The 26,516-nt window shown below is 40.6% G+C and overlaps 1 protein-coding gene across 1 annotated transcript; it reads right to left on the bottom strand.

The window, feature by feature from the left end:
* Positions 1-7,702: 7,702 nt before the first annotated feature.
* Positions 7,703-9,828, bottom strand: LOC145820291 (uncharacterized). The gene is made up of 2 exons (XM_082915459.1): positions 9,051-9,828; positions 7,703-8,931 (listed from the first exon to the last, which is right to left on the bottom strand). Exons 1-2 carry the CDS (start codon positions 9,719-9,721, stop codon positions 7,842-7,844), a joined length of 1,761 nt encoding a protein of 586 aa, XP_082771585.1. The 5' UTR covers positions 9,722-9,828; the 3' UTR covers positions 7,703-7,841.
* Between the last annotated feature and the right edge of the window lie 16,688 nt (positions 9,829-26,516).

Below are 26,516 nucleotides of genomic sequence, written 5' to 3'. Positions count from 1 at the left end.
AAAAATAAAAAATAGCTAGGCTCGGCGGCCCAGCCCAGGGCTCGATTTTGAGTGGGCTTGGACCTGAGCTTGGGTCGGGATTTTTCCCATATGGGCCGGCACAGCCTGATTTGAAAATTAGCGGAGCCCATGAGGCCTGACTGTTGGCCGGCCTATGCCCGGGCTTAGGTGGGCTGGCTATGGAACTAAGAAAAGTTAATGATGTCACATCTGTAGCGGAAATAGAAGATGTTTGTGGGATTTGCGAGACCATCTGACACCCAACACATTAATGTCAAAAAATTCTTACTTTCACAGAGGTGTTACATGATCAAGCAAATCTCATGAACACTTTTAAGAAACCTACTTCATCCCCTTATTCTGACACTTATAATCTAGGAGGAATCACCTGAATTTTAATTAGAGGAATAATAATAATGTTAAAACACTCCCACCTTCTCAAGGGCCTAATTTTGTCCCCCATGCTCCTCCACCTTAGAAGACCCTTGAGAGTAGATTACAATAATTCATGCAAGGATAGATGGCTATAAATGTTCAAACATTTCAAGCCATTAATGAGATTAAGACCACTCTCACTAAATTGACCTCTTCATTGAGCATTCAAGAAAAATGTAGCTTTCTTGCTCAACCTATACCTAACCCACAAGATCAATATGATGTTAGTGATTCTTTCCCTTCTATAATACTTAGGGGTTGTTTGGAGTGTCCCAAATAAGTATACTTTTTATCTTTTTGAACCAAAAAGTTGAGGGGAAAAATATAGATGTTTGGGTTAACTTTTTGACTTTTTATGGAAAAATGTATATTAAAAATTGTATAAATTAGTGTGTAGGAAAAAATTAAGATTGGGAATTGTGCAGCCGTACTTTTTACTTTTGGTGAATAGTGATAATTTTTTAACTTTTTGAGTAACTTTTTGACTTTTTAACTTTTTTTCAACTTGTCAAACTTGGCCTTAGTTTGAACATGTTAAGTCAATTACTACTCTTCGTAGTGGAAAAATTATTGATAAAACCTTTGGGAGACTTAGTTGTAGGTCTTAATAAGTGAACTTATTGTCCAATAAGTCCTGTGAGAATTAATAATATTTTTCATCAAACACTATTAAAAAACACTACTAATTGTTAATTTTCAATGACAGTTTGAAAATTTTGTTACAAAAAAATGTCATTATTATAAGTTTTGGTGACAATTTAAAAAAATGTCACAAAAAAAGTTAGTAATTTTCAATTTTCAGCAATAGTTTGAAAATTTTGTTACAGAAAAACGTCACTAATTATAAGTTTTAACGACAATTTATAAAAACTGTGACAAAAAAAATGTCACTAATTGTCAATTTTTGGCAACATATGCAAAAAATCGTTACAAAAAATTATTTTTAACGACGATTTTACTAAGACTTATTTTCAATAAGGCTTTACGGAAATTAAGTCCAACTATTACGACCTATTGATAATTTACCCAAAATATTTCCAATGAAGGCTCAACAAGTCTGAGTCGAGTGAAGAGGTGAGATGTCCTTTTCCTGCTCCTTTTTCTCAAAGGTTGCAACCACCATCTCAGAAGTTGAATGAAAATTTAGAAATTTTTGAAATGTTCAAACAAGTCAAAGTCAACATACCTTTACTACATGCAATAAAACAAATCCCGTCATATGCTAAATTTTTGAAAGATTTTTGTACAGTCAAGTGAAAGCATAATGTACAGAAGAAAGCCTTTTTGACGAAACAAGTGAGTGCTATTATTCAGCAAAATTCTCCATTAAAATATAAGGATCCAGGATGCCCCACAATTTCATGTGTGATTGGGAATCATAGGATAGAGCGAGCACTGCTCGATCTTAGGGCTAGTGCAAATCTTTTGCCTTACTCGGTTTATGAATAATTAGGTCTAGGTGAGCTTAAACCAACTTCAATAACACTTCAGCTAGCTGACTGTTCTATGAGAAAATCGAGGGGTATAGTGGAGGATGTGTTGGTCCAAATTGACAAATTCTATTTTCCTGTTAATTTTGTAATCTTGGACACACAACCTGTAGCACTTGCAAGTACTCAAATTCCAGTCGGTTTAGGACGCCCATTTCCTGCAACTTCTAATGCTTTGATTAATTGTAGGAGTGGTGTTATGAAATTATCTTTTGGCAACATGATTGTTGAATTGAATATTTTTAATATTTCGAATTCAAATGGGGATGCTGAGGATACTCATGAGGTGAACTTGATTAACACTCTTGTGCAGGACCAGTTTTTGCTCCATTCTTCTATTGATCCTCTTGAAGCATGTTTAGCTCATTTTAATGATTTTGATGAGGATTATATGCTTTAATTCTGTTAATGCTTTGTTAGAGTTTGTTCCACTCATGGACATAGATAAATGGGAGTCATGTGTTGAAATGTTGCCAAATTGTGAGGCCAAGCCATTGTTGTCAAGTGACCACATAGGGAATCCTTGAAACCTCTGCCACTCGAACCTAATTTTGAATTTATAAACATGGTAGAGACTTTCCTGATTGTCATTCCTCCACATGTCGATGAAATTCAGAGGAAACTTTACATGTAAGTGGTGAATGTAAAGAATTACAAAGTGACCTAGATAGCAATTTCATTAATGGTATTGGTTTCTTATTTTCAAATATGATGTGTTTAGATACCTTATTGTTAGGATTTTTAATCCTAATTTTGTGCATTACAATGCGTGTTGGCAATCCCATTCTAAAGACAACATTGTGATTTTATGTTTATTCATTTTTGTCTCATTTGTTGTTTGAATCAAAAGATCTTGTGCATGAATGGATTATAACGTTTTTGTCATGACCCCATTCCGCCCCTAGTAGAATGGTTCCGTGATGGTTAATAATCTGAGATTACCAAAGGCCAACTTACGAAGATTCACACACAACAGAGTATACATATGGGGCTTACATGTGCGGAAGCGAATTTAAATCTAAGTAGTCCATAAGAGCTGTGCATAGATCAAATGAAATGACATACATCTTAACATGGTTTTACAACTTGAATACAAATAAAATAAAGTGCATGTTACATCTTGATCAAAAGGCTTCATAAGCCGACATGTACAAAGAAATGAATTATAAAGCTAAGAAGCATAATCTTCAAGATGCTAGCAAAACATGGTCCAAAACAACTTGCAAATGACATCTAGGCATCACCACATTTTTGCTCGTCACCTACATATATATAAAGGGGAGGGTGAGCTTGGATATTCAGTGAATGATATTAGTAATAAAGGTTTAGATGAACAATATTCGAGATCTTTATCAAAACAATACATAGCATATCTTGTACAAAATCAAGGGATGAACCAAGTTCATCTATCAAGTCTTTCAAAGCTTCAAGGGATGCTGACTAGCATCAATATAATACAAGGGATGACATTCCTGATAAAACAAGGGAATAATCGACCTGGAATCGATTAGACAAATCCACCCGTACAAGACCGTCGGTGGCAAGGGAGATATCTCAAACAAGGGTACTAGTTGCATTATAGTCCCCTAGCACTAAGGACTTTCCAAGAATGTCATCAAAACAAGATAATACTTGATACAAAACTAGGAATAATCATTCATACTTGAACAAATACTTTTCCAAAACGAAACAAGCAAAGCTTTTATCAAAACATTAGAACATAGCTTTATTAAAAATATCACTCACTTAGCTCTTCAGGGGTAGGGCTTAAGGCAAGAATCCAGGACCTACAAATTCATGGCAAAGTCCACTGAATGCATTTCAAGAAGACAAGAAGTAGTGCTCAAAGATAGTTGTGCAATGCATCCTTAAAACAAGCTCTACATGAGCGTAATGATCCCGGCATTTCTTTCAAAACTAGGTCAAGACAAAGCAAAACATGTGATGGGGAGTTAAAACACTGTTTCTCATTCTGGGAAAACATGCTGGGTACCAACCAGGTCTTGGCCGAGGTCCCACACCTCTTGGCCGAGGTGTGGTCCCCTAGGCTTAGGTGCACATGCAAAATAGACTAAGGTGCAAGTGATCATGCTAGGTAGGCCAAGGTGAGATACGATGTTTGGCCTAGGTGTGATATCTAGGCAAGGATGGGTCTCGGTGACCACACTTAGGGAAACAATGAAGTCTGGAAATCTGGGTTTCCCTTGAAGAACATGAATATGAAGAATCATGAATGCTAAAATCATAACTTCTTTGTTCAAAATCTGAGATTTCAAGGCATGATTTCAAAAACATGGACCTGGGTACCCGTACTTGAGGATTTCATGAAAACAAACACAAAAATCTTGATACAAACTTTCGGATCAAAATATGGTTTTCCTTCAAAAACACAAGAATATCATTCCTCTTTCTAAAACCAAACTTTAAAGCAATGCATGGCTCATGAATCATGCTAGATCGTACAATGCAATCATATGAACATAAAGAACAACAAGAGAAGATCAAGAATCTAACCTCAAAACACGGATCAAACGGTTCAAACTCTAAGGATCAAGCTTGGGATCTAGCTTTCTCACTCTAACTTCTCTTCCTCTTCCTAGAGCCTCTCTCTCTCTACAAAGCAAAGATATGATAATGATATGTTTTCTCTCTCTCTGTCGGTTGACTTAACCCACTGCTGGGAAACGTGGCAACGACTGGTTGGATCTCCTCAAAAATGTGACAAAATGACAAGACAAGTGTATGACAAAGTATACATAACAAGCAAGGTGACAAGGGCACTCTAACAAGGCAATGATCTCGGATTAGGACACAGGCTTTGGCAAGTACGATCTCAATGATCTTGGCTAGGAAGGATAACACTTGGCCTAGATGTGCCACACCTCGGTCTAGGTCATACCAGTCTAGGAACAAGATCACTAGGTGCAAGGATCAAGGATGTTGGTTGCCTAGATGATAACATCTCGGTCTAGATGATACACACCTCGGCCTAGATGACTACATCTCGGCCAATACGCCAGGGTGAAGGTGGAGGTCAACCAAAGTGGTTCCAAAATGGTCCTAGGTGTAAGAGGTTCAAGGGTGTAACCTAGGCTACACACACCAAGCAAGGAACAAAGCATACAAGCAATACTTAAGCAAATCACATAAGCACAAAACAAGACAGGGACCTTTACTTCAGGCAAAACAAGTCGAAATATATAAATGCAAGCTCAACAAGACAAAATCATGCAGATGCACATGAACATGGCTAAGACGAGGATGGGGGCCATCACAGTTTTGTCCCGGCATTGCCAAATGGGGAGATTGTTAGGATTTTTATCCTAAGAAAATTAATGATTTGTGGTTTGGCAATACCTCTCTTGACAAAACTTGTTATTATGATTTTTTATTCAAATTTATTTTGATTATTGATTTTTCGAATATCTATTTTGATGAAATCAATATGAAATTTTGTGTCTAGAAGATCAAAATATGGATTGGCATGTGATATTAATTTGTTTTTTACCTCTTAAGTATGTGCAATATCTTCTTGGTTTTATAAACTTGAAAGATGCAAATCTGGTGGCTCGAAGAAGATGGAGTGGCATGTGTGGCATGTGTGAATTATACAAATTGATGTTGGGTTTTGTAATGGTGGTGATAGGTAAAGTGAAAAGAAGCTGCAAGGGATGAGAGGGTAATTTTGGCATTTCAAATCTTCTTTTGTTGAAGTCATCATTTTCTGTTTGGTTGACTGACAGTTTACTAATAAATGGACTTAACTGTTATACATATTTTAAAAGGGAGGGAGGGCAATGAGGTTTTCGTGATAAAAGGGTGTCAGTGTGATTTTAGAGAAATAGAAGGATGTCCGTGTAATTTACCCTTGACCCAATGGTAGCCCTTTCCTTTCTAGTTTTGACACCTTGGTAGGTATTTTAATCCGGGCAGCCTAAAAGTCGTCCCCTTGCACCTCAAACCGCAATGCTACACCCATGTGATCCTGTACTCAGCATGATGGCTGACTCTGATACCAAATGATACAAACTCCTAAGTAGGGTGCGTGCTTAAAAGACTTCTAAGTTATATGGATGGGATTGGTGTAACTAATTTCACGTTTCCACAGTGCTCATTTAAATATTTTTAAATTTGGACTATGACATTACACATATTACCTATGTTTCTATGTCGATAGAAGTTTCTATATGAAGTTTTCAAAAGGAAGTGAATGATATAACTAATGGAAATGATTATATATCATGGATAAGAAGAAGCAGATCATGATAAAAACCCGAGTGATCAACAATGAACATAGCACTTACATGATGAATATGAACTATATCATAGAGACCAATTGATCACTAGGGGAGAGAAGTTTCATACACAAAATCAAACTATCTTTTCAAGTCCTAAATAAATAGATTGAAGTACTCAAGTACGGCTAATTTTGCATTGAATGCAGTTTTTTTTGTAGCTGCCTCACACGCCCTATGCGCTTCGATTTTTGCTGAATCCCAAGGAATTTTTGGAGTGTAAGGATGAACAGTTACGCTCGTGAGCTACTACGTGTTCTCTAGCAAGCATGTGGCAAGTTCAAGCCAAGCATGATTCCAAGAAAACCCAACTAAATTTATGTCTCAAGGCACTAATAATGCAAACCGTGGTAGTGTTTTGATTCCAGAGGGAAGTTGGGGTCAATTGTGGAGTTTAAATCCTGCTGTAGAATAGCGGCAAATGGTTCATATCTATAATATTTGAGTTTCTTTGTGAAACTCTTTTTACATTTCATTATCAACAATGCTCACTGCATAGCTGACTACCAGCCAACAATTATCAATCAAGCTAATTAACAACAATAAATTAAAAAAAAGAGATAAAATTAACCTAAAAAAGTAACTAAGGCATTATGCTAAGAGCTTGGACACAGCGATATGAAAATTTTATATTATTTCTCTTTTATCATTGATTTCAAATTACTTTTTCAAATTTGTAATGCGTGTGTTTCCAAAGTGTCTTTGAAGCGTATCTAAGTGTAGAATTTTTTTAAAAGTAAGACATGTTTAGGTAAGTGTCCGACCAGTGTTGAGCGGAGCAAGAGACCAAGAGGGGCACATGCCTCTCCTCAACTTTTAGGAAATTATATTTTTAGTTTAAATTTTGAAAACATTTTATATGTGTGTATTTTTATTTTGTGAACATTTTAAATATTTTAAGCAATTTTTTTTATTTATACTTTTTAAACCCACTTAATTTAGATACACTTGAAAAATAAATTATTAGTGAAAAAAATCTTTTAAAAGAACACTAAATACTAAAACATACAAAAAAATTAATATATTTTTGTATTTATTCAGTATACTTGTTTCTATGTTTGCATTTATAAAAAATTTATTTAAAGTATTAAAAAAAATTTACAAAAAAAAGAAAACACACACACACAAAATAAAAAAAAAATCAAATCAAATTATTTTTGAAAACTAAAGTCAAAACAAAACAGAGTATTTCTTAATGACCCAACCAATGTGAGAGTGGAATTGAACTAACCACTCCCTATAATGATCTAATATTAGCCATTGGCATCTACAAACTTGAAGGTAATTTTATTTAAACATTTAAAAGCATGAATAATCGTATTGAATTTTTTTTTTTCAATTATGACTAAGACGATTTGATGAGAGAAATAAAAAAAAATAAAAAATAAAAAGAAGAAGAAATAATTGGTAAGATTTGAATTCTAAATTATATTTGGTTAAGTTGATAAATGAAAAAAGAAAAAAAATCAAGTGCACTCAAAATACAAAAAGTGAGATTACATTTCCCTCTCACTTTCTTTTCTCTTATGCTTTTCATTATAATCAAACAAAAAATAAGATTACATTTTCTTTCCTTTTTCATTTTCTTATCAAATTCTCAAAACAAACACGGGTTAAGATATTATGGATGAGGACAATGTGGATGGAGCATAATGTTACACTGCTCACATTTGAAGCTTATTGCACTCGCAATTCGTCCTACTTGAGAGAAGGGATTGGCATGCTCGTGGCAATAGGCACAGTTAAAGCTCAAGCTCCTGTCTGTCATTGGAACACAGATGAGACAGTGTGAGTGACTGTCAAAGTTATAGGTGCTTCCCCACTTGATATTGTGATCTTCCTTTCTCTCTACACAAATACATTTGGCACAAGCAGACTGATCACAATCTATGCAGTGATAGAACCACCAGTTTGGGTCTATTTCATCCTCGCAAAATTCACAGATATACTCAACAGGTCCATCCTGAATGGGTGCATAAATTAGGCTGAAGGGATGATGTTCATCATACCTATGCTTAATTGTATCTGGTAGCAAAGCACATGTGTAGTGTAAGTTGAAATTGCAAATGTCACATCCAAATGCGAATATCCAAACCCTTCGTGGACATGCAGCACAACCTGCGCTGGTACAATCTTTCTTTAGGAAAAGGGGATGCTCATGAACTTTATGAATGATGGCTTTGGGTAGGAAAGCACACTTAACATCGAGGTGGTAATTGTAATAATTCATACATTCTTCCTCGATACATTTGAAGGCAAATCCGTCGCAATAATATTCGCAGCCGTTGCAATAGAACAATCCTCTAGGTTCAGGGGGCTTTTTGAGGAGGATGAGCTTGTGTGGGTGAAACGGATGCTCCAGTTCATTTGGTAGCTCGGCACACCATTTGTGGAGAAAGAAATCACACAGACCACAACTGTAAAATGGAGCCGAAATTTTTCTCACACAAGCATTGCATATTTTGTCCTTATTCAGCTCATTCAAGATAAGTAGTTCGTTCTCATAGCACAAATTGTTGTCTCCTTGCGCATCAAAAAGGATTAATGGATGACGATGACTAAAATGGTTGAGCTCTGTTTCTCTCTTGTTGTCTCCCATGCTGATTTGCTTGAAAAATAGGTCAATTGCACTAATTGAGTCATCAGCCATTGGCAAGTGAATCAAATTGGCCTCGTCAATATTCTCAACCTCGATTGCACTTTCTCTTTCCCTAAATCCACAAAATAACAAGAGAACACACATCACATGAGGAGAAAAGCATTGTCAATAAACTTTTTCTTATCAAAAGGGAAAATAAAAATCGAGATCAGGTTAAATGCGAAAGCATACTTTGTCTTTGTTGAGCACTTGACATGAATGCAATAGATGCATCCTATACAAACATATAACCAAAACGTTTGTTCCACCTTTGAATCTTCACAAATTCTGCACTTGTGCTGAGTAAAAAAGTAATGATCTTCATGAGTAGGATAGATGAGGGTGAGAGGGTGAATGTGAGTGTGGTGTTTGAAGGTGGGTGTTAATGAAGCACAGTCCTTATGGATCCAGAAACTGCATGTGTCACACATATAAGACATGTCTTCACGCTTTGTGCCACAAGCATGACATTGGAAGGAGGCCAAGCTGGACATAAGGCTTAATGGGTGTTCGTGACTTTCATGTTTAAGCTTCGGTGCTCTCAAAGCACAACATATGTCGAGGTTGAAATTGCAGATGGAACAACGATATATGAATTCTGGCAACCATGTATAACAGCCGTCACATCTGAATATACCAGGCACTGCATGGCGGAGGGTAAGCGGGTGCTCAGGGTGCATTGGGTGATTCATCTCCTCTGGAAATTCAGCACAAAATTTGTGCAAAAAATATGAACAATTTTTGCAACTGAATGCAGAACCAGAGATGTTTTCCCTACACCCCTCGCAGACAATTGCCTCACCATCGTCGTTCACTTCACCGAGGATCAACGGATGTTCATGGCTAAAATGTTGAAGCTCCATTTCTCTCTCACTACAATGTGGGTTTGTGTCTGTGTTTTTTTTTTTTGAACGATAGTTTGTGTCTGTGTTTGATGATGTAGGTTCCCACAGCAACAAAAGCTTATAATAAGAATAATATATTGCACAGACTATAGTAAAAAACAGAAGTTGACATGTATCGATAGATTTTTGGTTGTTGACAGCTGTTTCCAGCTTGACACAACAACTACATTGAAATATGTAATGAATCAAAAAATTTATCAAATTTAAATAAAATAAAGTTAATTTTTTCAATTCGAGCTTGTTCTCAATTTGATAATTTTTTTGATAAATTTTTATTTTGATATCAATTTAGTAAAATTATTAAAACACTAAAAAATAACTTTTTTACCAAAATTTAAATTTGATGTCAAGTACTCACCGTTTGAAAATGGTCTAAACCAAAATGAATTGTTTATGTAAGTGATAGAAATGCCAAAAAGAGTAAGATTAATATATTGAAAAAATGATTATCAAATATGCCCATGAATTTCATTGGTTGACGAGTACCGCTCAGCAAACATTGTATAGAAAACATTATCATTTAAATAATAAATTATAAGTAAATTAAACCTATACTTTTTTATATTTGTTTAAAATATAAATTATTTGTTATGGTTTAAAAAATTATAAATATCTCTTTATTAGAATTTTTTATTTAACAGAATTAATTAAAAAAGTAAAATTTTTAACTGTTTACCTATACAATAATAAAATTATCTGAATTATTAATTGAAATAAAATTTTAACATTATTAAAAACTGTTAATTAACCTGATGATTTAATAATAAAAAGACTTATTTATTATGAAATTAAAAATCTCAAGGGGCATAATGTAATTTCTAAAACCACATAGAGTAATTTGTAATTTAACTAAACCTCAAGAGGTGTGTTTATAATTTATCCCAAAAAATTAGATCTAATTTTAAAGGCTAGTGATATGACAATCAATTAGGATATTCTCTCTCATATTTCTGTAATCATCAATTAATCATATCACTTACACATTATTAAATTTATTATAAAATAAATCTAAAAAATAAATTTATATAGTATCATTTTCTAGTAATTAATGATATACACGTTTTATGACAAAAACTTAAGTCGTTTGACATTTATCAAAAATATTTGGGACCCTTTTGGGGATAATTCTGACACCTTCAAAGTGATCTGGCCTTTTATATATGTATGAGGCCGACTAAAATATGTGTGAGATTCATATAACGAGAGATTCAAATTTATAAAAGTCTTGCGAAGTTTTATGAAGGTGATGGTCTCAATCATTATTTGACATTTATATAAGGGGCAATTACATTGACATCGTATCGGTGTATATTAATTACAAAAATAATAATAATAATAATTTTAATTATTATTTATATAACGCATTTGACCTTTTTGTGAATAGGTTTTTTCTTCAACCCATTATAAAGTTATTTCCTCGTTATATAACAGCTTCTACAATTTTGAGTAAATTATAAATATATCTCTTGAGATTTGCTTAAAATATGAATTATTCCTTATGGTTTAGAAAATTACAAATACCTACCTGTTAGAATTTTTTATTTGACAGAATTAATTGAAAAAAATAAAATTTCTAACTATTCACTTATACAATAATAAAATTATCTACATTATTAATTGAAATAAAATTTTAACATTATTAAAAACTGTTAATTAACCTGATAATTTATTAATAAAAGGACTTATTTGTTATGAAATTATAAATCTTAGAAGGCATAATGTAATTTCTAGAACCACATGGGGTAATTTGTAATTTAAGTAAATCTCAGGGGGTGTTTGTAATTTACCCTAGATTATATAATAAATATATAAGTGATCTCATAAAAATGTGTAATTAATACAAATTTGAGTAAGTGATCTTAAAAAAATTGAAACAATATAAAATCATGCAAGTTTTCACAAACTCAAATAAGTAATCTCATAAAAATGACTAGCCTCCGTTTGGGAAGTGGGTTGGTTTTTTGGTTTTTTGGCTTTTTTGACTATATGAGCCTAGGCTCAAAAGTTTAGTTTGGGAAGGGCTTTTGGCTTTTTGGCTTTTTTGATTTTTTTGTAAGAGAATAGTGTAATGATTATGGGGTTGGATGGGATGTTTTGTCTGTTGTGGCTCATGAGCCTATTCTGTCTTTTATAGCTCATTGAGCCAAAAAAACCCAATGAGCCCTTGCCAAACCAACCCTAAGTTAACACAAATTTTCTATAAATGATCTCATAAATTTTTTGTGGAAGACAAAATCACATAAATTTTCACGAAATCACATAAGTGATCTAACAAAAATACGTAAGTAACACAAATTCGAGCAAGTTATTTCATAAAATTTTGATTTAACAAAAATATGTAAATTTTTACAAACTCACGTAAGTGATCTTATAAAAGTGCGTAAGTAAAACCAAATTTCTCGTAAGCCATCTCATAAAAATTTTGAACAATATAAAAATGTGTAAGTTTACACAAACTCACGTAAGTAATCTCACAAAAATGCATAATAACACAAATTCAAGTAAGCCATTTGAGAGTGTTTGGTTTGTGATGATACAGTTCGTTCCAAGGGATGGATTGGACTGATCCAAGCTCCTCCAGCCCAGGTGTTGATGGTTGAGCCCACTGTGGTACCTGCAAGCAAGTTCACCGGGGAACGAGGTAGTCCCCCAGCGAACCCTCCGACGAGCAAGTTAATGGAGGAAGTAGAATATGGAGAGAGAGAGAGAGAGAGAGAGAGAGAGATTGGAGATAAAAAGCTTAACCTTCCTCTTGTCTTCAACGTTTGCTTATATCCTTTGGTAATCATTTTGCTGTCCTTTCCGACCTGCCCTTCTCACCGAAAGTCTCTGTTGTAGCCTACCTTGTTCAGGGTAAGGTGGTGCTGTTTCGGCTGAGAGGTGTTGTCGTAATAAATGTTGTGATGGGCTGCATTAATGGTGATGTGCTATGGCAATAACTTTGCAGATCTTTGTCTACTGACGTGGCCTGTGCTTCACCTGCCATATGTCCGAATATCATTGGCCCTCTATGCCCAGTTGGCCTCCAGCTGCCCTGGGCTTTACCAGCCGGGTTATGCTATGGGTCCTAAGTGGTGGGCTTGGGGCTGTTCACTGTGGGCTATAGTCCTTATGGGCCTATCCATGTCAGTAGTCCCTCATTCCCGAGTGCAGCTTCAGCCAGGCGAAGAGAATAGAAATGAGGAAGATGAATCCGGATCGAGCGGAAAGGCCGACCTTGAGGCGTGCCAACCGCGAGGGTGGCCGAGCGGAAGAGCCGATCGTGAGGCGTGCCGATCACGAGGGTGGCCGAACGGGAGGGCCGACCGTGAGGCGTGCCGACCGCGAGGGTAGCTGAGCGGAGAGGCCGATCGTGAGGTGTGCCGACCGCAAGGGTGGCCGAGCGGAGGGGCCAATCGTGAGGCGTGCCGACCGCGAGGGTGGCCGAGCGGGGGGGCAGACCGTGAGGCGTGTCGACCGCGAGGGTGACCGAACGGGAGGACAGATCGTGAGACGTGCCGACCCCGAGGGTGGCCGAGCGGGGGGGTCGATCATGAGGCGTGCCGACCGTAAGGGTGGCCGAGTGGGAGGGCAGACCGTAAGGGGTGCTGACCGCGAGGGTGGCCGAGCAGAGGGACCGATCGTGAGGCGTACCGACCACGAAGGTGGCCGAGCGGAAGGGCAGACCGTAAGGCGTGCCGACTGCGAGGGTGGCTGAACGGGAGGGCCGGTCGTGAGGCGTGCCGAGCGTAAGGTGTGCCGACCGCAAGGGTGGCTGAGCGGAGGGACCGATCATGAGGCGTGCCGACCGCGAGGGTGGCCGAGCAGAAGGGCCGATTGTAGGGCGTGCCGACCGCGAGGGTGGCCGAGCGGAGGGGCCGATCGTGGGGCGTACCGACCGCGAGGGTGGCTGAGCGGAGGGGCCAATCGTGGGGCGTACCGACCACGAGGGTAGCCGAGCGGGGGGGCCGATCTTGAGGCGTGCCGACCGCGAAGGTGGCCGAGCGGGAGGACAGACCGTGAGGCGTGCCAACCGCGAGGGTGGCCGAGTGGGGGGGCCGATCGTGAGGCGTGCCGACCGCGAGGGTGGCCGAACGGGAGGGCAGACCGTGAGGGGTGCTGACCGCGAGGGTGGCCGAGCGGAGGGGCCGATCGTGAGGCGTGCCGACCACGAAGGTGGCCGAGCGGGAGGGTAGACCGTGAGGTGTGCGGACTACGAGGGTGGCTTAGCGAGGGGGCCGGTCGTGAGGCGTGCCGAGCGTAAGGTGTGCCGACCGCGAGGGTGGCCGAGCGGAGGGGCCGATCGTGGGGCGTGCCGACCGCGAGGGTGGCCGAACGGGACGGCGCGGGGCTCAAAAGGCGAAAATTAAACTTTGTAATAGAAATTCAATGTAGAACAAAGTTGAAAAATTGAACTTGTGACAGAATTATGTGTTGGTGCTCGCCATACTGCTGAGGAAGTAATCTGATTGGTGAAGAAAAAATGAAAGAAAGTCTCTGGGATTTTAACTAAGTAAAGAGTGGTGTAAAAATTTTGACCTCAAATTGTGACTAAGTGTTCTACTAAGGCTACAATTAAGCAGTTTTCTGGACCTAAGGTGATGGCACTCGGTTTGGCTGAGTCTTGTGGTGCTCGATCTTGTAACAACCCTCGTCACTGTTTACCGATAACTACCGATTACTGAATAAACTAAGACTGATTGTGATTGATAACTGAAGTAATTGAACTGATTGAAATACTGAACTGACTGACTGAAATATGGAATTGAATTGACTAAGTATATCTGTTTAACTGTATGTCTATCTGTTGACTGTTTAATTATCTGTTCAGTTTTTATGTTTAAACTGCTAATTGAAGGCCTTATCGGCGGCCGAATCAGAAACCGATTAGTGTTTTATGATCAACGTAATTTATGTGATTTATGGTATAATTATTCGAAAATTGATTTGGAACGATTAAATTAGATTAAAATGAGCTAAATTGCATAGTTGGCCTTATTTACCATTTTGCCACATGAGTGGCCCACACCATGATCAACATTTGAGCCTTAGTATACACCTAGGCACACTTTTGCTCAACTCATTCCTTGCCTTTGCCGACTAGAGAGAGGGAGATAAGGGAGAGAGTTGGATTTCATCTCACTTTAGCTTGTGAATTGCTTGGAATTGAAGAAGAATTGCATATTTGAGCTTCCCTTCCTTGAATTGGAGACTTAAGGTAGAAATTCATCTTCTCATCCTTGTGTTTAAATTGTTTCTTGCATGGTTTAGACCTAGGTTGGAGCCTAGAGCCAACTTATGGCTCAAATTGTTGTGTTGAAGCTTAATTGTTGCATGCATGTTTATATATTGAGTTTTGAGGTTGTAGTTCACATTCCTCACATGCATGTCCATGCTTTAAGAGTAGTCCATGATTTCATCATGTTTTTAGAAAAGAATTGGCTCGATTGAGCTAGCATTTGAAGCTTTGAATGGTTTAAATTCATGCATGTTTGCATGTTCTTCATATTCATGGAAATTAGTTTGAATTGGATTTATTTGAAACACCCTTGGGCTTTGATTTTACAATTTGAGCTTTGAATCATGTTAAAGTATGAGTTTTGATGTGTTTTCTAGAAAATTGGCCCAAGAGGATCGAAATTTATGGTTTAAAACTTGGCTTTGAGCTTGAGGTTCAAATCTGGAATTTCCAGAATTTGGACTCACGCTCGAGCGGGGTGACTGGCGCTCGAGCGTGGAAATCGTGCTCCCAGCATTTTGTTTTGTTTTGAAGTCCGCTCGAGCGGAACAATTGACGCTCAAGTGGGGCATTGTGTCTCATGCTCGAGCGGGTGTCGAGCGCCCAATCGAGCGTGATTTTCGCCTATCCAGTACTTTTGACTGTTTTGCAGAACGCTCGAGCGGGTAAGTCTACGCTCGAGCAGAAACCTTCGTCTGCATGTCCGATCGAGCAGAGTAACCTACGCTCGAGCGTGAACCCTGTTTTCTGAAAAGTCTGAAAATGATTTTAGAGTGCATCTTTACATCCTCATCTCATTCTAGGCATTCTTAGGCCTAGTTTAAGACATCTTAATGAGGATATAGATGTAAAACCACACCGAGGCAAATTAGGGATTAAGCTGTTATCTTTCCCAACTGTGTAGCTTAGTGTGTGTTCAATCTGTAACTGTGTAGGGTTGGCGACGGGGGATGCGCTCTAGCTTTACTGTAGCCCAGAACTCTGTGAGTAACAACTGTGTAAAGATATGTTCAAAATGATTATCTTCTGAACAATTGAACCGTACTATTTTCTGAACTAATACTGTTAATTGAATGAATGTATGTCCTATATTCTAAACTGTATTGTGGCAACCTTAGCACCTACTGTTTACTATTACTGTTACAGAGATCTCTGTCGGTTCCCTCGTTGGAACCACTACTGTTATTGACTGATGGCCATCATTTACTGTTCGGTCTTTTAAGACCTACTGTTTACTGTACTGTTATGCTAATGGATGTACCACATATGACTGTATCGACTGAACGACTAAAATACTGATTTAATGAACTGTTTTCATCACTGTAAGGACATTTATTCTTAACCCCTTTACGCATTGTGTTATTCACTGGGCTTTAGTTCACTGCTCATATATATATGTAGGTGTACAGGCACTAGACCGCAGCTAGGAGCGTCGGGGTAAAACTCCAGTTTTGTCGAGCCAACCTATGTGCCTCAATGCGAGGTTCCGAGCCTGTCAAGTTACGGCTTGGGGGTGTTGTAGTTCCCCCTTCTGTCTCTGTAACCGTTTGTTTACTGTACTGCACTGTTTAATATGGATTAGGTCCCTGACTGAATGATCGTATATATGTACATACTGTTTTGTCTGACTGTATATATTTGAATGAAAAGTCTTTTTGCATACAGACTGTCACAGCTCATTGGACATTGTTTAATTACTGTATTGGCTTCCGCCAGCCCCTGTACTCTGTATTACTGTATTACTGTTAAGCAGGCCTTCGGTAATCTCGGATTACTGGCCAGTTACGGTGCTAAACCCATAGGGGCGGGTTTGGGTCGTGACAGGTCTGGCTGAGGCTTTCGTGGTGTTCAGTTTGGCTGAGGCTTTCGCAGTGCTCAGTCTGGCTGAGGCTTTTGCAGTGCTCAGTCTGGCTCAGGCTTTTGAAGTGCTCAGTCTGGCTCAGGCTTTTGAAGTGCTCAGTCTGGATGAGGCTTTTGAAGTGCTCAGTCTCGCTGAGGCTTTTGAAGTGCTCAGTGTGGCTGAGGCTTTTGGAGTGCTCGGTCTGGCCGAGGCTTTTGAAATGCTCGGTCTGGCCGAGACTTTTGCAGTTCTCAGTCTGGCTGAGGCTTTTGAAGTGCTCGGTCTGGCCGAGGCTTTTGAAGTGCTCGGTCTGGCCGAGGCTTTTGAAGTGCTCGGTCTGGTCGAGGCTTTTGCAGTGCTCAGTCTGGTCGAGGCTTTTGCAGTGCTCAGTCTGGCTGAGGCTTTTGAAGTGCTCGGTCTGGACGAGGCTTTTGCAGTGCTCAATCTGGCTGAGGCTTTTGAAGTGCTCAGTCTGGCCGAGGCTTTTGCAGTGCTCAGTCTGGCTGAGGCTTTTGAAGTGCTGCAAATGAGAATATTATTGAGGGAAAGCATGAATAGCTAAGGTATATAATTGTTGTCATAGATAGTGTAATTCAATCGATCCAAGTTTACATTATGTAACGAAAAGAAAATACAACAACCGAGAAATACAACAGCACGAACTCATTGAAAGTAGCGCATCAGGTGTTCAGCATTCCAAGGGTGGGCGAGATCTCGACCTTCCATGTCCTGAAGTCGGTAAGTGCCCGAACGAGGTCAGGCTTTCATAATGTAAGGTCCCTCCCATTTAGCTGTCAGTTTACCCTCAGTTGGATTTTTGGTAGCAAGGGTTGCTTCCCTCAAGACAAGGTCCCCTACAGCGAACTCCCTTGGTCGAACCTTGCGGTTATAGTGTGTACTCATCTTCTGTTGGTACGAGGCTAATCTGACAGCAGTGGTCTCTCTGAGCTCTTCAATCAGGTCCAGGTCTACCCGACAGAGTTCTTCAGTAAGTGCTGGATCCAGGTGTAAAACTCTGGGAGTAGGCAGACCGATTTCCACTGGAATAACCGCCTCAGCGTCGTATGTTAGGTGAAAGGGGGTTTCCCCAGTAGGAGTCCGAGCTGTAGTCTGGTAAGCCCAGAGCACATTCGATAATTCCTCTACCCAAAGTCCCTTGGCAGCTTCCAGCTTAGTCTTGATGATCTTCAGGAGAGAACGGTTGGTGACCTCAACCTGGCCATTGGCTTGGGGATGACCTGGGGAAGAGAAACATGGTTGAATCTAGAGGTCTGCGCAGAACTTCCTGTACTTGGCGTTGTCGAATTGCTTGCCGTTGTCAGAGATGATGGCTTGAGGGACGCCAAACCTGCAAATGATCGACTGCCAGATGAACTTGGTTGTGTTCCGCTCTGTGATGGTGGCCAGGGGCTCTGCCTCTACCCACTTGGTAAAGTAGCCAATGGCGATGATTGCGAACTTGGTCTGTCATCGGCCGGTGGGAAGTGGACCGACCAGGTCGATCCCCCATTTGACAAACGGGTAGGGGCTGTAGAGTGTGATCAATTTAGTGGGAGGTGCATGGAGAATGTTGGCGAAGCATTGACACTTGTCACATTTGAGCACGAAATCGGTCACATCTTGATTAAGGATTGACCAAAAATAACTAGTACGAAGTATCTTATGGGCAAGGGACCTGCCGCCCGAATGATTACTACAAATTCCCTCATGGATCTCCTGCATCACATAGGTTGCTTGAGACGAATTGAGGCACCGGAGATATGACCGTAAAAAACCACGTTTGTACAATACGCCACTGACCATGATGTAATTGGACGATCGGGCCCTAACTTTGGCAGCCTGCTGCTGGTCATCTGGGAGTGCCCCTATAGTTAAAAATAGGGAAATATCGGACGCCCAAGGGATGGGTTCATTTTGGAGGAACTGTACTTCTTGCAGGTCGGGTGAAATGGCCGGGTGGGCTAGGTATTCGAGACGGACATCATGGCTGAGATTGGAATGGTCAGCAGAAGCCAGCTGAGCCATTTCGTCTGCTTTGGAGCTTTCTGCCCGAGGGATGTGCTCGATGTGGAAAGTGTTGAAGAGGCGAACAAGGGGGAGTGCTATATCCCTGTAGGCCCGCATTGTGTCCTCCTTGGTGTCGAATTCCCCCGTAATCTGGCCGACGATGAGCTGGGAGTCACTGAGTACCCGGATATGGCTGACACCAATGTCCTTGGCAAGGCGGAGTCCTGCTATCAATGCCTCATATTCGGCCTCATTGTTGCTAGCCTCAAACAAGAAATGGAGAGCACATTTGAAATAGCCACCCTCAGGGGAGGTGAGGATGATGCCAGCCCCACTACCCTCCCTGTGGAATGATCCGTCGATGTTGAGAGTCCAAGAATGAGGATCTTCTGGCTCGGCAGGAGATGGTGGGGTTGGAGGGGTAGTGGTTGGGGTAGGATTGGTGAACTCCAGGATGAAGTCGGCTACAGCTTGTCCCTTGATCACTGTTCGAGGGCGGTAGGAGATGTCAAACTGGCTAAGTTCTACTAACCACTGCATAAGTCTGCCGGAAAGTTCTGGTTGCTGCATGACCTTCTTCAGGGGTTGGTCGGTGAGGACCACTATGGAGTGGGCTTGGAAGTAAGGGCGGAGTCGTCTGGAGGCGGTGACCAAGGCCAAGGACAATTTTTCTAACAATGGATAATTCTGCTCTGCTCCCCTGAGAGCCCGACTGATGTAGTAGACCGGCCGTTGGACTGAGCCGTCTTCTCTGATAAGGGCTGTACTGACGGCGGTGCTTGATACTGCTAAGTAAAGGAAGAGGGTCTTGCCCGTGATTGCCTGTGAAAGAATGGGGGGATTGGCCATGCATTGCTTTAACTGTTGGAAAGCCTCTTCGGACTCAGTTGTCCATTCAAAAGTCTGCCGGAGAACTTTGAAAAATGGTAGGCACTTATCTATGGCGCGGGAAATGAATCGGTTGAGGGCCGCCACTCGGCCGGTGAGTCTTTGAACCTCTTTGACTGTTTTTGGTGATTGCATCTCGATCAAGGCCTTGATCTTTTCGGGGTTAGCTTCAATGCCGCGTTGACTGACCATAAAACCCCAAAATTTTCCAGAGCCTACGCCGAAAGCGCACTTCTCTGGATTGAGTTTCATCTAGTACTTGCATAGGGTGGCGAAGGTCTCTCGCAGGTCGGTCAAATGATCGGTGGAGAGTTTGCTCTTGACTTGCATGTCGTCGACATATACTTCCATATTCTGACCTATCTGATGGTGGAAGACGGCATTAACCAACCGTTGGTAGGTGGCCCCAGCATTCTTTAGATCGAACGGCATCACACAGTAGTGGTAGGTGCCTCGGTCGGTAATGAAGGATGTATATTCCCGATCGGACGAGTGCATCAAGATTTTGTTGTACCCAGAGAAAACATCCATGAAGCTGAGCATTTGATGACCGGCCGTAGCATCGACCAGCAGATCTATGCGGGGAAGAGGATAGCTGTCTTTGGGGCAAGCTCGGTTCAGGTCGGAGTAGTCGACACAGAGTCGCCATTTGCCAATGTTTTTACGAACGAGAACCACGTTGGACAGCCATTTAGGGTAGTCCACATTTTGGATGAATTGGGTCTGGAGGAGCTTGTCAACCTCTGTGGCTATGAGAGTGTTGCGCTCCAGATGGAAGATGCGTTGTCTCTGGCGGTATGGTCGGAAGTGGGGTTCAATGCTGAGGCGGTGGGTGATGAAAGAGGGGTCTATGCCTGGCATGTTTGAATGGGTCCAAGCAAATACATCATTGTGCTCCGTCAGAAGGACAGTAAGGTCGGCCTTTGCTTGGGGAGATAGCTGGCTGCCTATTTTGGCGGTTTTTGTTGGGTTGGTGGAATCGATTGGAACCTCAACAAGTTCCTCCACTGGTTCCCCTTTGACCAGCTCGTCTTTATCGCGGACGTCAAGTCCTTCAAAGATCATGGTCTCCTTCAGCTTGACTTCCTTGAGCGAGGCGACATAACACTCCCTAGCTATGCTTTGCTCCCCTCTTACTGTCCCGACGCCCAAGTCGGTGGGGAATTTTACGGCGATGTGGTAGGTCGATGTGATAGCTTGGAAAGCATTGAGGGCTGTGCGACCGAGGATGATGTTGTAGGCCGAGGGGCAGTCGACAACAAGGAAGGAGAGCAAGTTCGTGGTCTGCCTTGGGTACTCTGCAATGGTGATAGAGAGATCGATGGAGCCAATGGATGTCACCCGGTCGCCAGTAAAACCGACCCAAGGGGTCTAAAGGGGAGACAAACTTTCCTTCCCAATCTTGAGCTGGCGGAAGCAGTTGAGGAATATGATGTCTGAAGAATTGCCGTTGTCGATGAGAACTCATCTGGCCTTGTAGTTTGATAGGATGACAGAAATGACGAGAGGGTCATCATGAGGATAACGGATGCCTGTGCAGTCGGTGTCCGTAAAGGTTATGGGCTCTATCCACTGCTTGGGTTGCTTGGTCGGTCAGTCTACAATGGTAACTGCTCTGTCAGAGCCCTGCCTTATCTTTCTGAGTTCTGCCTTCTAAGCCGAGCGGGATGGGCCACCACAGGCAAGGCCACCTGAAATAACTCAAATTTCACTGACTGGTGGAGGGGGATGACCTGGGGGTCGAGGCTGTTGCGGAGAGCGATCGTGGCCTTGGTTTTGTTGGGCCGGCTGCCGGGGCGGGGTGCGCGCGGCGGTCATGTCTGAGTGGCTCGGTCTTTTGCCTCTGCTGGGGGCGGATGTCTGTGAACCGGCTGAGACGCCCTTAACGTATTAGGACCTCGACCTGGTCCTTGAGGTTGATGCAGTCATCAGTGTTATGGCCATGGTCTTGGTGGAAACGGCAGTATTTGGACTGGTCTTTCCGACTGGAAGGGGTTCGTGAAGGTAGGGGCCATTTGAGAGGGTAGTCCCGCTGGATCTGGTGGAGGACATGTTCCATAGGAGAATTAAGGGGCGTATACCGCTCGAACCGACCGGGCGGTCGGGCTGGTGCCGACCGGTCAGCGCGCGGAGGTCGGTCGGTATAGTGGGGTGTTGGGTTGTTGTACTGGGTGTTTCGGGGTTCCGAGTCTTTTCTCTTGTCTCTGGGGGTCGGGTTTTTAGTGACTGGGTCCTGCCGAGCGGCTAGTGAGTCTTCGGCATTTATGTATTTCTGAGCTTTGGAGAGTAGGGCTGCCATGGAGGTCGGGGGATTTTTAGAGAGGGAAAAAAAGAAATCTGACGACCGCAGCCCAGCCATGAAAGCCGTGAGGATGACCTTGTCATCATTTTCCGCTACTTGCAAGGCTTCGGTATTGAAACGGGTAACGAAGCTGCACAGCGACTTCCCCTCAGTCTGACGGATGTTGAGGAGTTGGGTTGCCGGGCGGCGTTGGCGCTGGGGTCCAATAAAGTGGCTAAGGAAGGAGTCGCTAAGGTGCTGGAAAGTGGAGACAGAGTCTGCTGGTAACTGGCTGAACCACAGCCGAGCTGACCCCTTCAATGTCACGGGGAAAGCTCGGCACATGATCTTGTCAGGAAAAGCATAGAGAATCATGAGGGTGCAATAGGTCTCCAGATAGTCAACCGGGTCCGTGGTCCCGTCAAAGGAGTCAATGGTGGGCATTTTGAACTTGGCAGGCAGAGGTTTGTCCCGGATGGAGGCGACAAATGGTGAGTTTGCCGTGGTGAAGGGCTTATGCTGGATGTTCTGCATAACCCCTTGGAGTTGAAGCTTCATGGCTCGGAGTTCGGCATCCCAGAGGGGAATGTTGTCACCACCGGAGGGAAACGGGGGCTGGACGGTGCTGGCTTCCCCCTCAGGGGCTGGTGGCACGACCGATAGGTGTGGAGGAGGAGGTGGTGGATTTATATGCGGGAGAGGGGGCTACAGACCTTCCAAGTTTGGTGGGTAAGGTTGCGGCAAAGTATGGCTCGGGGCTCGTTCTTGGTTGGGTGGAATATCTGGAGGTGGTGGAGGAGGCATAGGGTGATTTCATTGGAGTAAGGCATTTATGAGGGCCTGGTTTTGCTCGGCCATGCGATTAATGCTGTTGGTAAGCTCGATGAAGTATTGTGGTGGGTTGTTTGGATTGGGGGGGTCCGTTTGATGGTCGGCGACATTATGGTGAGAAGCCATAGATCTAGTCTTGACCATACACTTGGATGGGTAAGAGGAAAAGATTGTTAAGACAGGGTCTCCGGCGACAATGAGCAAACCTGACGTCCGGATAAGAACCAGTTCCCACAAACGGCGCCAACTGATGATACAGTTCGTTCCAAGGGATGGATTGGACTGATCCAAGCTCCTCAAGCCCAGGTGTTGATGGTTGAGCCCACTGTGGTACCTGCAAGCAAGTTCACTGGGGAACGAGGTAGTCCCCCAGCGAACCCTCCGACGAGCAAGTTAATAGAGGAAGTAGAATATGGAGAGAGAGAGAGAGAGAGAGATTGAAGATAAAAAGCTTAACCTTCCTCTTGTCTTCTACGTTTGCTTTTATCCTTTGGTAATCATTTTGCTGTCCCTTCCGACCTGCCCTTCTCGCCGAAAGTCTCTGTTGTAGCCTACCTTGTTCAGGGTAAGGTGGTGCTGTTCCGGCTGAGAGGTGTTGTCGTAATAAATGTTGTGATGGGCTGCATTAATGGTGATGTGCTATGGCAATAACTTTGCAGATCTTTGTCTACTGACGTGGCCTGTGCTTCACCTGCCATATGTCCGAATATCATTGGCCCTCTATGCCCAGTTGGCCTCCAGCTGCCCTGGGCTTTACCAGCCGGGTTATGCTATGGGTCCTAAGTGATGGGCTTGGGGCTGTTCACTGTGGGCTGTAGTCTTTATGGGCCTATCCATATTAGTTTGTGTTTTGAGATAAATTTTCAAAAAACACTTTGGAGAGAAAGTTTAGAAATTTTTTTGGTTTGTTTGATTATATATTTTGAAAATAGTTTTGGAGTTTGAGAGTTTGGGATGATTTGATACTTTGTTATAATAAAGTAGATGTGTGTGAGAGAAAAAGTGATTAAGAAAGAGAGATGAGAGAAAAAAAAAAGTGATTGATTGATGTATTGGAGAGAGAAAGTGATTTTGAAAAATTTTTTCAAAAAATTTGAACCAAACAAAATTTTAAAAAATTTTCTCAAAAATTGTATCTTAAGCTACAAACCAAACAAGCCCTTTGATTTCACAAAAATGCGCAAGTTTTCACAAACTTACGTAAGTGATCTCACAAAAATGCGTAAGTGAACACAAATTTTCCGTAAGTCATCTCATAAAAATTTTGAACACAAAAATGCGTAAGTTTTCACAAACTCACGTAAGTAATCTCACAAAAATAAGTAAGTAACACAAATTCGAGTAAGCCATTTGAGAAAACTTTGATCTCACAAAAGTGCGTAAATTTTTCACAAACTCACATAAGTGATCTCATAAAAATATATAAGTAAATACAAATTTCTCATAAGTCATCTCATAAAAATTTTAAACAACACAAAATCAAGTAAGTGATCTCAAAAAAATGTACAAGTAACACAAATTTGACTAAGTCATTTGAGAAAACTTTGATATTACAAAAATGCATAAGTTTTCACAAACTTACATAAGTGTTCTCACAAAAATGCGTAAGTAAATACAAATTTTCTGTAAGTCATCTCATAAAAATTTTGAACAATACAAAAATGCGTAAATTTTTACAAACTTACGTAAGTAATATCACAAAAATGAGTAAGTAACACAAATTCGAGTAAATCATTTGAGAAAACTTTGATTTCACAAAAAGGCATAAGTGAACACAAATTTTCCGAAAGTCATCTTATAATAGTTTTAAACAACACAAAATCAAGTAAGTTTTCACAAAATTACACAAGTGATCTCAAAAAAATGCGTGAGTAACATAAATTCGAATAATTCATTTGAGAAAATTTTGACCTCACAAAAATACATAACTCTGTTTGGAAGGATTTTCAAATCCTAAATCTAACCCCACATTGTAACATCATGTTTGGATAGAGTTTTGGAATTAGTTTTCCACAACAAACACAAAACTTAGTGTAAAGGGCGATTTTCAAATTTTTTTTTTTTTTTTTTGAAATTTGGCCTAACCGGTTGTCCGACGTTCCACCGGTCGTCCGGCCGGTTGACCGAAACAGTGTAATTTTTTTTTTATTATTATTTTTTTTTCAATTTATATGTTAATTTTTATATATTCCAAAAAAATATTTTCCAAGTTTTTTAAAACTTTTTATGTACTTTAATAGAATTTTGAGTTGTATGTTTGGTTATAAGTTGTAAGTTTTTGTATCAAATATCAAATGTTATATCAAAAATTTCCCACTCAATTCAAAACTCTTTTCAAAACTCTTTCACCAAACAAATTTTTCACACTCAAATCATAATTCCAAAACTCACAAACTCAAAATATAACCCATACTATCAAATCATAGTTAGAAAGCTCTACCAAACGCAACCTAAGTTTTCACAAATTCACGTAAGTGATTTCGAAAAAATGCATAAGTAACACAAATTCAGGTAAGTTATTTGAGAAAACTTTGATTTCTAAAAAATGCTAAGGTTTTTCACAAACTCACATAAGTAATCTCACAAAAATACGTAAGTGAACACAAATTTCCTGTAAGTCATTTCATAAAAATTTTGAACAACATAAAATCAAGTAAGTTTTCACAAACTCACGTAAGTGATCTCATAAAAGTGCGTAAGTAACACAAATTCGAGTAAGTCATTTGAGAAAATTTTGACCAACACAAAATCAAGTAAGTTTTCTGAAAATCACGTAAGTGACCACACAAAAATATATAAGTAACACAAATTTGAACAGTTATTGGTCAATTTATCCAATCAATTGACGAATCTAGTCGATTGGCCAATTGATTGGTTGTGTCCAAGTCATTCGATCAATTGCCAAATTGACTGGAGTGGCCAATTTTTTCAATCAATTCTTCTGTAAAATTTTAGATGTGCAATCAATTGTAAAATCGATTGGTGGTGGCCAGGCCTTCCAATCAATTAGCAAATCGATTAGTGGTGGCCAATCCATCCAATCAAATGCACAATCAATTCTTTTGCATGGTGTTAGACCGTCATCAACAAATATTCAAGTTGGAGACAACAAGTGTTACTTGAAATAACGAGGGCACGTCAGTGGATGTTGGTGTATCGTGATGTCCATACAATACGATGGATAGATTGGTGATATGATGGAAAAGAGGCTTATAATCAATTGGAAATATGAAAGAACTATGGGTTTGTTTTTTTGAAGGATTAGGGGGTGGGATTGGACTATTAGTCCCACCGGACTAATAATCCATTGTTTGTTTCATTTTTTTTACTCCGGACTAATAGTTCCCCCGGACTATTAGTCCCACAAATATGGGACTATCCTATCCCATGGGGGGAGATGGGATAGAACCCATGGGATTATTTTGTGAAATGTCCATTTTACCCTCCATGCTATTACTTAGCAAACAATTAGAAAAAGATAAAATAGTCTTTTGAACATTTATAAATTATTTTTTTAGTGTTGTTAATTTAAAATTATATATTAAATAAAAAATTTAAATTATAAATTAAATTTAATTAAAATAATAAATTATAAATTATGGCTTTATAAATTAAATTTTTTTAGTGTTGTTAAAAAATTAAATTTACATATTAAATTAAATTATTTTTTTAACGTTGTTAATTTAAA

This window comes from Camellia sinensis, chromosome 2, assembly GCF_055761805.1.
Source record: "Camellia sinensis isolate YWXY chromosome 2, ASM5576180v1, whole genome shotgun sequence".
Classification (NCBI taxonomy): domain Eukaryota; kingdom Viridiplantae; phylum Streptophyta; class Magnoliopsida; order Ericales; family Theaceae; genus Camellia; species Camellia sinensis.
This window is presented reverse-complemented; position numbering and strand designations above follow the sequence as displayed.